The sequence below is a fragment of the Fulmarus glacialis genome, unplaced genomic scaffold, assembly GCF_000690835.1.
Source record: "Fulmarus glacialis isolate BGI_N327 unplaced genomic scaffold, ASM69083v1 scaffold10731, whole genome shotgun sequence".
Classification (NCBI taxonomy): domain Eukaryota; kingdom Metazoa; phylum Chordata; class Aves; order Procellariiformes; family Procellariidae; genus Fulmarus; species Fulmarus glacialis.
Window position 1 is genome coordinate 33,495 of NW_009192152.1, and position 13,444 is coordinate 46,938.

At 36.9% G+C, this 13,444-nt stretch overlaps 1 protein-coding gene across 1 annotated transcript; it reads right to left on the minus strand.

The window, feature by feature from the left end:
- Positions 1 to 637: 637 nt before the first annotated feature.
- NAF1 (nuclear assembly factor 1 ribonucleoprotein) lies at positions 638 to 13,162 on the minus strand (the record flags this gene model as incomplete). The annotated part of the gene is made up of 5 exons (XM_009586951.1): positions 638 to 1,050; positions 2,869 to 2,974; positions 7,692 to 7,743; positions 11,869 to 12,029; positions 13,080 to 13,162. Coding segments are annotated over 5 exons (815 nt in total), but the record flags the coding sequence as incomplete, so codon positions are not given.
- Between the last annotated feature and the right edge of the window lie 282 nt (positions 13,163 to 13,444).

Here is a 13,444-nt window from a genome sequence, read left to right on the forward strand (position 1 = left end):
CAGGATAATTCAGCTGCTGGTCCAAATTCTGATCTAGCTACTGCAGCTATTTAAAAAGACCATCCAGCTCCAGTCTTTTAGTTAATGTGAAATTAAAGAAATATTAGAAGTTGGGTAACAGGAGTTTATACCTTATATAAACAGTGGCAAACCTAGCTTAAAAATTAGGTGTCAGATTTTTAGTTTCCATGCAAGTAGATTTCAAAATTTGCACAAATTTATAAAACTGGTTTAGCATAGTGATATACAACCACTCTAAAAATATTAAAATACCGTCTATGCAACATATGCTCATCACTATTAGACAGTAGGTACATAAACTGTTAAATTTATTACAAAATAGATTTCCACCACTACATACCAGTCTCCAAAAGGTTTTTATTTATCACGCCAGACTAGTAGATATTATAAAAATAAACCATTATTTAATATTTGGTTATTTTTATCATAGTTTTCTTTTTTTTTTGAAACAGAAAACATATATAGAAAAAAAAATAGTTTTCTATGGATGTCCCACAAAGCATCAACCTCTGCATTTGTTCTATTGTTGCAGAAAAATGAAGCATCTCCAAGATAAGGGAATACAGTCTTAGCAGCAGCCTGTTTTTCTTCCCTTTAAAACGAAACTTATGGAAACTTAGTAAGGCCTGAACTGAGAAGGATGGCTATCTGGAGGAGGTGGAGGAGGCGGTGGCGGCAAAAATGGGTATGATGAGTTGTATGTGTTCGGGCCTGTCCAAATCATATTCAGATCTGAAGGCGGAAGGTGGAATTGATGCATCTCATTAACAGAACCAAAAACTGGAGGAGGAAAGGGATACTGTTGCATCATTGGATTTTCTTTTCTATGAGGTTGTGGAAACACTGAAGATTCCTGATGTATTCTGTTGTCTGAAGAGTATAGCTGTGGTGGTCTTACTTGTGGTCTCAAAAAACCTGGAGGGCCTTGTGGAGGAGGAAATGGATCCCTGGAGAACCCTCTGCCACGGTATCCCCTTGAATAACTTGAAGCAGGCTGTTGCGTTGACTGATGAAGTCCTTTATTCTCACCTAAAAAAAAAAAAATACACACAACAAAACCAAAAAACCCCACACAGTTTTCATATTATTTTGGAAAGATTAAGTTTAGTCCTCACAAATCTTTCAAGCTGAAGTCAAGGAAATTTGAAAAGTAAGCTTATCAACACATAACACTGGCAAATAATACATAAACAACAAAATAATACTGTCAAGTCTACTGTTTAGTAACTCATCTTGATTTATTAGAGTAATATAGAAAGAATGATCCTGAGGGTTGCAAATTCAGTCATTAAAAAAGAAATTTTACTTTCTTCCCCTCCAGGAATTTTCATTTGTATTAATGAATCACAGAAACACTCAAACTGTGAGTATTTTGGAAGCTTTGGTTTAGAACAAGATTTAAAAGCAACACATTTTAAAACTGAAGATAAATCAACACTGCATTACACTAAAGTGGTATATAGCTTTCAGACCTGAGTTGATATTACAGCACAGACACAGGACACAAGAAATTATTCAAACTTGAATTAATAAAATTAACTTACTCTATCAGAAAAAAGGCAGCCTGTATCTTTAGCCAATTAGCTTTCAGCATTCATCTTTCAAAGATGAATTTTTCCCTGTACAGGTCACTGTAAGCATATATTTAAGGTTCATAACAAATGTACTGCCACTTCATATAAACACCATAACAGTATTAATGGGGTAAGTGCTATAAAATTAAGAGCGCAGAGATATTAAAAATGTTCCAAAGAGCTGCCAAGATACTCAAAAGGCTTTAGTACTTAAACTGAAACATGATCTCTAAAGGATTTTAGGGCTAGAAGCAAAAAGATATTTAGGGACATAACACTGCATAAAATCACTGAATTTTAAGAACCTATGCGTACCTAATCCTTGGCACTAGACTACATAGAAACATTTTCACCTTTGAAAAGCTAAGTCTGGAAAGGTAGTTGGATACCAAAATTCCTACTCATTTTCATGGGGGATTAGGACTTAGACTCCTTTGGTGCATGCAGTCCTCTCAGAAGCACTGACGCGGAAGTACTTGAGTGAATATTTTTGTCCTTTCTTCTCCTATCAAAGACTATAACAATGCGCCAATTTTAATATACTCAAAAAAACCCAGTTCAAGTTTTATGAAGATGCAACCAAAACTCCAGCTGAGACTGAGTTTGTGCCTCAATTTGCCAGATATCCTCATTGCTGAATTCCACAGCCAAACTAAATTGTACACAATGTCAATTTATACCATGTTATGATTTGCTGTGTTTTTCTGTGTGTTAGGTAAACAGAGAGGTTCTCAGTGGGCTACACAAGTAACAGTTATTTCAAAGGAGTATTTATATGCCATGGGTGAGGAAGAGCTTCCTTTTCAGATAGAGGAAAAAATTCCCCATTTAAGACTCGTGTCTTCTCCCTGATTGCCAGAAAAATGCGTTTCCAAAAATTGCACATGGCCTTCCTCTATCTTCTCCCTGCAATCAAAGGCTTAAGCTGAACTTGCGCCCCAATAACCCCTCCAATAAGCAAGCTCTAAACTCCAAAAGGCAGCATCTGTTCTGTATCCCCGCTGTGTGTCAGCTGACACTGTCATAAGAGCCTTTGAATCTCCTGTGACAACTGTCCTGCTCCTATATTCCTTCCCTTCCACAGTTTAATGGAAAAACAACTTTATTTTCCTTTTAAAAAAATTAAGGAACATAGTCATAAATTCACGAATATAACTTTGAAAAGCACAAATACTAATTAACTGTATGAAAGCTCAATCATTAAGATGGATATCATTGTGTATTTCAAACTCAGTTTAACAGATAAAAGCATTCTCCCATAGCATTCACTCACTTGATGCATTTGTTTCTGATTTGAGTTTCTTCCTTCCTTGACTTTGCGGCTTCTTTTTCTTCTGTTTTGCCTCTTTTTCTTTTTCATCATCACTGAAATCCAAGGCCTGGTTAAAAAAAAAAAAAAAAGGAGAACAAAGCCATATAAAGACTGCACAGAGAACTTCAGTTCTAGCAATAAATCATTATTTAGAAAACAATCCATTCTGCAGTTAGCTTAGAAGAATATTAAAGCTGCGTTTTCCTATTTCACATTCAAAGGGCCATCATGTGTTCAGCTGGCTTCTCAACACAATCAAAAACTTAATGCTCCATAAATTTCTCATAAGACAATTATACAATACTCAGTTATTCCTTCTAATTTTCCTAAAACCAGCAACATTCAAGTACTGAACACAAATTTTTGATTGCCTAGATGTTAGTAAGAAAAAAATTGGAAATCTCTGAGAGCTGGCTAGTTATCACCAAGAAAAAGCTTTCGAAGGGCAAACTGCAGACTAGGTGAATTAAAATATGGATTTTTAAAATAAGTTAAAATTAATTTGGCAACCAATACTTAACTCAGCACAGTTAAACTACCTTAAAAAAGTATCTCCATTCTAAAACTGTCACTAAATTGGAATTCTCTGTAGTATATTTAATAACACTGTTCCTGTTAAACTTGCAATAGCAATGTTATTCCAAAGGAATTTTCAGCTTTGAAGAATGTTGTCATTTACAATAGATTCGATGTCATGGCAACATTTTATTCCTGTTACACAAGGTTTTGCTACCTTTCGAATCCTAGCTTACATTTAGAATGAGGAAAAGTTATTAGCGACAGGAAAGAAATCTGTCAGCATAATTAGTTCCCTGAAAAACAGCTCGCTCATATGACTTAAAAGGGTTTGTTCCCACCCTCCCCTTCCCAATTCTGAAAGGAAGGGGTTTGCTGCTTACTAATGCATCTCTATAGTATATACAGATCTCAAAAACACTGCACTAAAACAGTGCTAAAAAAGCCACATAAAAGTTAATTCTGAATACAACTATTTCCTCTTCTACACACTAAATTATATTCTTACTCAAAAAAAGCCACAAGATGATCTATACCATGAAGTAAAATCTTTCACTAACTCCTGCTTTTTCTAAGGACTTCAATACGCCATCCTCCAGTAGAGCAGAAATAACAAACAGGTACCTTCTGTTGCTAGCTAATTTCCATGTAACATTCCATAAAAGCCGCCTCACAGAGAAATCGCAATTATGTGCTCCTGCAAGCCTTGCAGCATACAGATCACATTTTGTCATCCTATGACCCCAAAGACAAGGCTGAGAGAGATTATATTACTGAGCCTACAGTTAAGCTGGGTTAATTACAAGCCTGTCAGAAAAGGAACACTTACCATATAACTTAAAGTAGCAAGCATAAAAGGCCTAACATGGATTAATTTAACATTCATACAAAAATAAAGCTTCACAGTATCACAAAAGGAACTGACTGCAGCAATTGCACACAGTTTAGCATGGGAGCTGGCCAGAAGAGTTACGAAATCAGCTGCCAGCTGAGGGCTCTAAAAGACTGTGGCTGTAAGAGACAATTTCAAGCACCAGAGGCATGAAATTTAATCTGCATCCTTGTCAACAGCTATTACCTTCACAGCAAAAGGTACTTTCTATCAGCTCATCAGCTGTCACAGTTTGGATATCTTAAACTCTAACTGCTAGAACTATCCAAAGATTATTCTAATTAAGGATTACAAGATGTTAGATGTGGTGTTTTCTCCAAAACAGAGCACACGGACATACCACAAAGTCAGAACAGCCATGGAAACAAAGGTGTCATAAAAAGCAATCAAGTTTGCCCATCCTTGCCATCACTGATTTCGTTCAAGCTTCCTTCCTTCCTAGAGTGAACTATAGTAAACCTAAAGTTCCTCCTGTACTTTCAGATTCTAACGTGAAGGTAACAGTGTCATAATTAAAATTAAGAAAAATCATAAAAAAATAAATACCAACTTTGGAAAAAGCAAGGAATCTGTATCTGCAGAAGACTTAACTGCTTGACTGTATTTAGCCAAGTTTTAAAGTTACTTAGGTTCCTACAAATTCAAATTACACATTTACAAGCTTATCTCCTGAACAGCTTTAAAAATATAAGAAAGAAACAAAAAAAGAGCTCACCATTAGCCAATAAGCACATTTTGTATCATCATCACTAGAAAATTGTTTGACGAAAGCTAAGACTATCCAAAAGTTTCTAAGTGTACAGAGTCTTTCAAAGCTCTACTGATCACATACCTACAGTCCAATTCTATGCAACACTTCTAATACTCAAATGATGACTCTCTGTGAGATATCGTCTCCTTGAGAAAGGAAGGCAATTTACAGTCAGAACTGACAGACAAGCATTCCTTGAGAGAAGTTAACAGTGCTCAGCTCAGTTCCGTTTGTGGGAAGAAAAAAAGGTATTTCAAAATGCATCATCCTCACTATAGCGGAAAAAGCAACATTCCGGGCTGACAGACTGATACATCATTACAGGACCTATCTTCAAGCATAGAAAAGCCCGTGTCACAACATCTCTCCTTCAAGCCAGAACAACTGGCCAGGGATAAGGACTGTGAATGCAAAAATTGATACTGTCCCCCACAGCATGATACTGTCCCTCACAGTATCCTTGTGGACAAGTTGTCCAACTGTAGGATGAGCAGGTTCATGGTGCACTGGGTGAAGAACTGGCTGAGGGGCAGAGCTCAAAGAGTTGTAGTGAATGGGGCTACATCTGGCTGGCAACCGGTCACCAGTGGTGTTCCTCAAAGTTCAATTCTAGGACCAGTTCTGTTCAATATATTTATCAACAATCTGGACGCAGGAGTTGAATGCACCATTAGCAAGTTTGCTAATGATACCAAACTGGGAGGTGCTGTTGACTCTCTTGAGGGGCAAGAAGGCCTTGCAGAGGGATCTAGATAGATTGGAGCATTGGGCTATGATTAATGGGATGAAATTTAACAAGTCTAAATGCCAGATTCTGCACCTAGGACAGAGTAAAACAGGGCACAAGTATAAATGGGGAAAGGAGTGTCTGGAGAGCAGCCCTGCAGAAAGGGATCTGGGGGTGCTGGCTGACAGCAGGCTCAATCCGAGTCAGCAGCGTGCCCTGGCAGCCAAGAGGGCAAACCACATCCTGGGGTACATCAAACACAGCATAACCAGCCGGTCAAAAGAGGTGATTATCCTGCTGTATTCAGCCTTGGTGCAGCCTCACCTCGAGTGCTGTGTGCAGTTCTGGGCCCCACCATTTAAGAAGGATGTGAAGGTCCTCGAATGTGTCCAGAGGAGGGCAACAGAGCTGGGGAAAGGGCCAGAAGGAATGTCCTAAGAGGAGCAGCTGAGGACTTTGGGCTTGTCTAGTTTGGAGTAAAGGAGACTGAGGGGGGACCTCATTGCTCTCTACAGCTTCCTGAGGAGGGGAAGTGGAGAGGGAGGTGCCGGTCTCTTCTCCCTGGTATCCAGTAGTAAGACATGTGGGAATGGTTCAAAGCTGCACCAGGGGAGGTTTAGACTGGACACTAGGAAGCATTTCTTTACCAAGAGGGTGGTCAAACACTGGAAGAGGCTTCCTAGAGAGGTGGTCAATGCCCCAAGCCTGTCAGTGTTTAAGTGGCATTTGGACAATGCCCTTAACAACATGCTTTAGCTTTTGGTCAGCCCTGAATTGGTCAGGCAGTTGGACTAGATGATCGTTGTAGGTCCCTTCCAACTGAAATCGTCGATTCTGTTTTATTCTAAAAATTGGTTAGAACAAAAAAAAACCACCCAACCCACAAAAAACATCTTTCCTACTTAATTATAGAGTAAGAAGCACATACTACATAGCTTAGAACTATGCTAACTATGCAAGCTTTTGGAAGATTCAAAACAAGCACATAGATCTCTTTAGGAAACTATGGTAGACACAAGGCTTCTAGGAATTTCAGCTATTTGAATAAGATAGGCTTAAAGTAGAAATGGCAAGGAAAAGTGACTCAAGTGTCGAGCTAGAAAACAAATCTCATGAAAACACCTCAATAAAACTATCAGCCTTGCAATTCTTATTGAAGAAGAGAATAGTCATGAAAAGTATAGTTAGAGTGGAGTTAAGGAGCACTGGACAGGAAGCCTGGATGTCATTGAAGAAATCCTTATAGATCCTACAGTAAATGATGTCAACAGTAGTGAGGAACTCTCACTTCTACACGATCCTGTATGACTGCCTTTGTATGGAAGAAGCTCATCTCCTCTCACAAAATTAGTGTTTTATAATAGCAAACAGTAGGGAAATCTTACTAAGAAACCATTCAAAGAATGCAACAGAAGAGGTGTCAAGTTAATCTAACAGAGCAGACAGCTTAAACACCCAAGTAGTACAGTTTGCAGAGTACTAGCAGGCCTTTAAAGACAAACAATTGCTTGTGGCAAGGTAAAAGACAAAGCTGCAGTGAAAGAACAACAAGGACAAAAATTCCCTAGCAGAAGCAAAACTATTAGGCAAGGTAAAAGCACTGCTACTCAAAGTTCAACGTTTACGTTGCCAAACATGTTCTTGAAGGACTAGAGGAACTGAAGATACGCATTTTCCCAATTGCAAAAAGCAAGCAGAAAAAGACAGCCAGTACTCTCTACATTGACTGTGAGGCCTCTCCAAGAAAAGCATGACCTTCTTTTCAACGAAGAAAAGAGGTACATCCAACTCTTGTCTGCGTAAAAAAATAAGCTTGCTAATTAGTTACTCTGCAGAGAATTTCTTCTACATATATCTTCTGTAATCAAAAACAATAAACCAAAAAAACTTGTAGTTACTTCAGGTGGTGGTTCTTGGTCATTCTTCCAAGATGCATCTGAACCTTTCTCCCTAAAAGAAAAAAAAACAAAACAAACCACAAATTAGACAATCAAGATGAAGGAAAATGGTGTAAGGAGGCTATGAAACATCTCTTGTTTGAGTCACACAGTAGCAACATATTCCAGGTTAGAAATAACTTGCAAGAACTGTACTGTAGCAAATAGGGTAACACTTTCTTCAAGGTATCAGATCTTCTACACCAGGAGCTGCCTGTTTTAAAGAGGCATTGGTTTTTTAATACTGTTTCTAAGTGAATAGTAATGTATGTGTCAACTCAGAACTTCACTAAATATGCCACTTGAAAAACCTTCCTACTTTGAGTGAAGACTGAACATTTCACAGCTAATATTAAGCTTTGATCAATATTCTCTCAACACATCCTTTTGAACCTAAATTGCTTTGAACCTGAATTGAGACAGTTCACTGCAACTTTCTTATGCTGACTGACTGCTGACTACGGCCATAAGCTTTTTATTCTTCTGGTTTCAGAATATATATCTCCAGTTAAAAAGGAGAATGAACTAGTCTAGTAGGACACAGTCTTTAATTATAGCTATAGCGAAGTGAATTCGGAACCAAAAAACCTCTAAGCTTGGCTTACAGTTCTATTAATACAGTGTTAGCTAGATAATTAGTTTCATCTTCTATTTTGTTGTAAATATAAGATTAAAAAGCAAGGTAAGAGACATTTAAGGAAGCAAAAACTCAATCATCTTGCCCCACAAACACCAAAATGAATTTGAATTTCATTTCACCCACCACTTCAAGAACTTCACTAAAAATCAAGTAATTTCTTTGATTAGCAACAAATTTGTGGAACAAATTTAAATTATGCTGTTAAAGTCTGCGGAAGGTTTTTCCACACTGCTCGCAAATTTAACATATTTTGGTCTGAAATATCAAGACACAATCCTTATCTATGCAGACAAACTATTTAAAATAATGCAATACTGAAAATTCTTACTTGCAAAATGGAATCATATGGTGGTTAAAAACACCGTGTTAAGTGTGAAAAGTCTTCAATCAGTGCTCTAACAATCAAGGGGTTTTTTATGTATTCACCAAGTCAGCAACAATCAAGCAGCAATAGCTACAACAAAGTACATAACCATCGGCTCTAGGCAGCCTGGACTTAAGAGGCCCTTAGTCAAAGGCTGCCCATGAGAACACTGGCAAGTATCTGGAGGTACGTTGTGCCTCAACCCTAACCATAAAACTGAAGCTCAATCTCTACATATCACTAGAAAAGCATAAAAAACACACCACACCTTTGTGGTTATGAGCAAACCATGTTAACATGCAAGCCATTTTAAAGTTCAATTAGAAGAAAATATTACAGGGAGGAAAGGAAGATAAGGGCTCTATATGAGTAATTTCTCGGCTGTAGAAAACTCTCTATCTATGCAATAATGAAAAGTAACACTTTTTTTTTTTTATTATGAACCAAATTCTTTGTTTCCCCCCATCTTGTTATTTTGGGGCCTGTCAGAAATACCAGAGCACGCAAAAAACTCCAAGACCTGTGGTCATTAGGCAATATGTAGTACTACTGACTGCAAAATTTAAACCCTGTAAGTTCTTCAGGCAGCTTATCTCACTCTCCCAAGGGAGCCTTTCCCATTTCAGCAAAACACAAAACACTTTTCATGCTCTGAGATACCTAATAATCTTCTGCAAAGAACAAGATAGTAATTCTTTGATTTCTGAACTCGGATACTGTAAGACCTGGAAGTCTAACAAAAGGTGACTCAGAGGAATCATGAAAATACATGAGCTTCTTTAGAATTACTTTGTTTTTCAGGTAATACAACATAAATCTATTTTTAGCAACAAATTATTTTGCATTCAAGAAGTTTTACACTACACTCTCATTTATTTTGCTATAAAATGTAAGACTTATTCATAGCACTGCAACTTTGTACAATGCAAGCAGATTGCATGCCAGATTTCAGAAGAAGCTTCAAACTTAAGGTTTCTTTCAGATCTTAATCCCAATTCCTTTCCTTTTCAAAGTACCATCATAGTTTTGAGTAGCAATTCTAAAACTTTAAGCCTATAATACTCCACAAGCTGGTGTGCACAAAGTCAAACTAACAAAAAGCGGAAAATAAAAATCTTTGGTCATCAAATTTGCAATCTGCTAAGGTCCAAAAGCCTTCTTGTGAAGCACTGACTGAAGCTCAACTTTTCTACTATCCATGCCATCTTGGTTTCTTTATATAGACATTACAGCACAGATCAGATATCAAAATTCTTTATCCTTTTTCAGTGACACCTACTTTGTGAAAAGACAGCTTGAACAAATAGTACTAATTGCTTCACAAAAGCTTAAAAACCTTTAAGGACAAAACTCAAATAAAATATTGTTTCCGTGAAATGTAGTAAGTCACATTATTCAGAAATTATGGTTTACGTCAAATTACACAGGTGTTCACACTACTCATTTTAATGCAGGGCAAGAAACAATGTCTGAGGCACTGTTCAGCTGCGCTGATAAGTCATGAAAGTGTGAAACATCTTACCTAGTGTTCAATTTTGTACCATATATGATAGTAAAGTACTACCAAAAGACAAATAGTTCCCAAAACTAGTTGCAAAGCATGTAATAAACTAAAACATGAGTCTCATGCCTCAGATGCTGAGTACAGCACAGAGTTATTGATGTAGCAAGCAGATGATTAAAGTCTGTGCAGTTACTGTGCTAAGCAACAAAGTTTAATGGCGCAAATCAAAGACCAGCTGGCATCAAAATGCTGCAGAAAAACAAAGAAGCAGCAGAGTAAGAAAGTGATCTATTTTGGTCTTCACTGAAAGGAAAAAAAAAAATGCTTGTTGCTTCCACAGAAATGGGAAAGGAAGGAAAAAAAGACTCCTGCAGGCCTTGCCACATGCACAGCTAAAAAAAATTATTCAGTATGAATAGTGGTAGAGTTGCAATTAATGCAGACACCAATATTATTGGCTATAGTCAGAAAAAAATTTGCAAGTCAGATGAGAACTAATTCTAATGAACAAAAACTAAGTAGCTTGCATGACAAAGAACTTTTTTAACCTACAGTTATTTCAGACAATTATTCATCAATAATTACAACACTAATGTCTAGCAGTCATTTATTATGCTTTATTTCTTATTCTGTATCTTTGAGTACACTTCTGTTTAAATGGCAACAAGTCCTATTTATACATGCTACTTTCCTCAGGCAGTCTGGAATACAGAAATACTATTGAGAAGTTTCTGAACATCATACTACATTGCCACTCAAATCCCTCCCCTCTCCCAAATTTACAGCAGGTAATTTCCATATAGAATCATAGAATCATTAAGGTTGAAAAAGACCTCTAAGATCATCGAGTCCAACCGTCAACACAACACCACCATGCCCACTAAACCATGGCCCTAAGCACCTCATCTACACGTCTTTTAAATACTTCCAGGGATGGTGACTCCACCACTTCCCTGGGCAGCCTGTTCCAAGGCCTGACCACTCTTTCAGGAAAGAAATTTTTCCTAATGTCCAGTCTAAATCTCCCTTGGCGCAACGTGAGGCCATTTCCTCTCATCCTATTGCTAGGAGTTGTTATTCTCCAACTGCACAATAGATTTATTGATAATTAAATTTCAGTTCTGGCCTTGTAACATGAAATAAAAACAGTAAATAAATACAAACTTGTTCAGAATTCAAAACAAGTTTATTTTAAGTTATGAAACTAAACAAGAATCTGCAGAACAACACTATCTGGAAAGTTCAGCTTGCAAAACCCATCCATGTGTATGGGTGTGTAAGGGTGTGGGGGAGGGAAGTATCAATGAATTTTTTCCTGGTTATGATATTTTAGATAACACAGCAACATGAAAAGAAAGCAAGCTTAATACATTAAATTGACTAAGAAGCTACTAAATTTTATTATTATAACAGTTTAGAAGCTTGTAGTTTACAGCTACCTGTACTGTTCTGAAAGCCAAAACAGTACAACACTTGTAATTACAACACAGTTGAGAGTATCTAAAAAAAGAAAAGTTTTAGTGTCAAGCTTAGTCCTACAGTTTCTCACTCAAGGCTAAACTTTAATCCAGGATTTTTAGCTATATGAAAAAATACATTATAACCAGATTAGAAAAGAAGTCAGACTCACTGTTTTAGTTTCTCTGCAAATATATACTGGGTGAAGTCCTCCAGTGATGGAGCAAAATACATGCTATCTTGCACATTAATACCTTTTGCTTTGATATGCTCAGAGCTGTTGAATCTTAACACATAAAAGGGATGTAAAACAGGACCAAATATCTCAAATATCTGAAACACAAACAAAAATAAAATATTTAAATAAACCATCAAGACTAGATAGCTAATTTCATTGTAGACAACCATGAAGCTTTAAGATGCTTTGTATTTAAGAAGTTTGATATATTTCCAAAATGCAGCATGAAATAAAGTTACTTTTATACTTTAGTTTTATCACCACATTTTGCTTAACAGTATTATTTCCCCAGCTACTGTTTAATTCGTAATGTGGAAAAGTAAGTTCTCACATGTTGATGTTCGCCCATCCAACTGCACTGCTTTCACTGTCTGCTTCCTCTATTTTAGTAATCTTTCCTTTTGTCAAATCTCTATTCTTCTCTCCCCATTATGCTTTCAAATCTCTTACACCTGGAACAATCTCCTGATCGTTTACTCCTCAAAGTTCATCTTTACAAGATACCTTTACGTCAGTTCCCCTGTCTTCTCCCCAATTCCATGGAAAGCAGAGAATTCTGAAATGTTGTACAGAACAGCTGCAATTTCAGGCTGTGGTTTTTCGTTTCACTCACATCTAGCATTCAAAGATATTACAGTAGTTCTAAATGATAGTTTTCTTCCCCAGAAAACATACAAAATGGAATGCAACACCCCTCTCAGCAAACATTCTTCATTATACTTGCATAAAGCACACACTAGCCTTAAACTGGAACAGCAGAGCATAGATATTTAAACATTCCCCATTTTTCCTGAAACTTGACTCTAATCAATCTTTGCCCCCAACTCCTGGCAATAAAAGAGCACAGCCTGTTATTCAAAACATCATACATCTGAAAGCAACCTCTCCCTCCCCACAAGCACTCTCATAAAATAGCAGAAACTCATCACACATTGTAATTCTGTAAGGATGCAATTAATTCCAGGTTAAGAATTCTTGAGATTAAAAAAATAGATTACTATAGCAAGAGCCAAAAGCACAAAGAAAAACTACATATCGAGGAAACATTATCTTTCATTTAGTCGACTTCAACACTACTTGTTGGAACATAAAAGAATATTTTTAATTTTGTATTAGAATAACAGGTTTTTATGCTTTACACATACCTTTCCTGCTGCTTGCCGATCTTCTTTAAAAATTATGCTTTCCTCATTTACTGGAGGTAGGCCTCTCAGTGATTCAATTATTACTAAAACGGAAAAAAAAAAATCAATTAGAATTTATGTTTCAACAGCAGTATGTAGTTAATTGCAGAGAAACTTAACAAGCCAATCCATTATTTGTCTACTAAAGTTCATAGAGCTTCACCTGAAAATTCTCGCGCACACACAAAACTACTTACAATTGTACACCCCTTCTCCAGTGACATATGAGTGGTAAGATTCACGCTTGTTTACAGAATTATTGTTCTCTGGGGTGGAGAAAGAAAGGAGACCAGATGATAGGTACAAAAGAGAAATCTCAGATATGT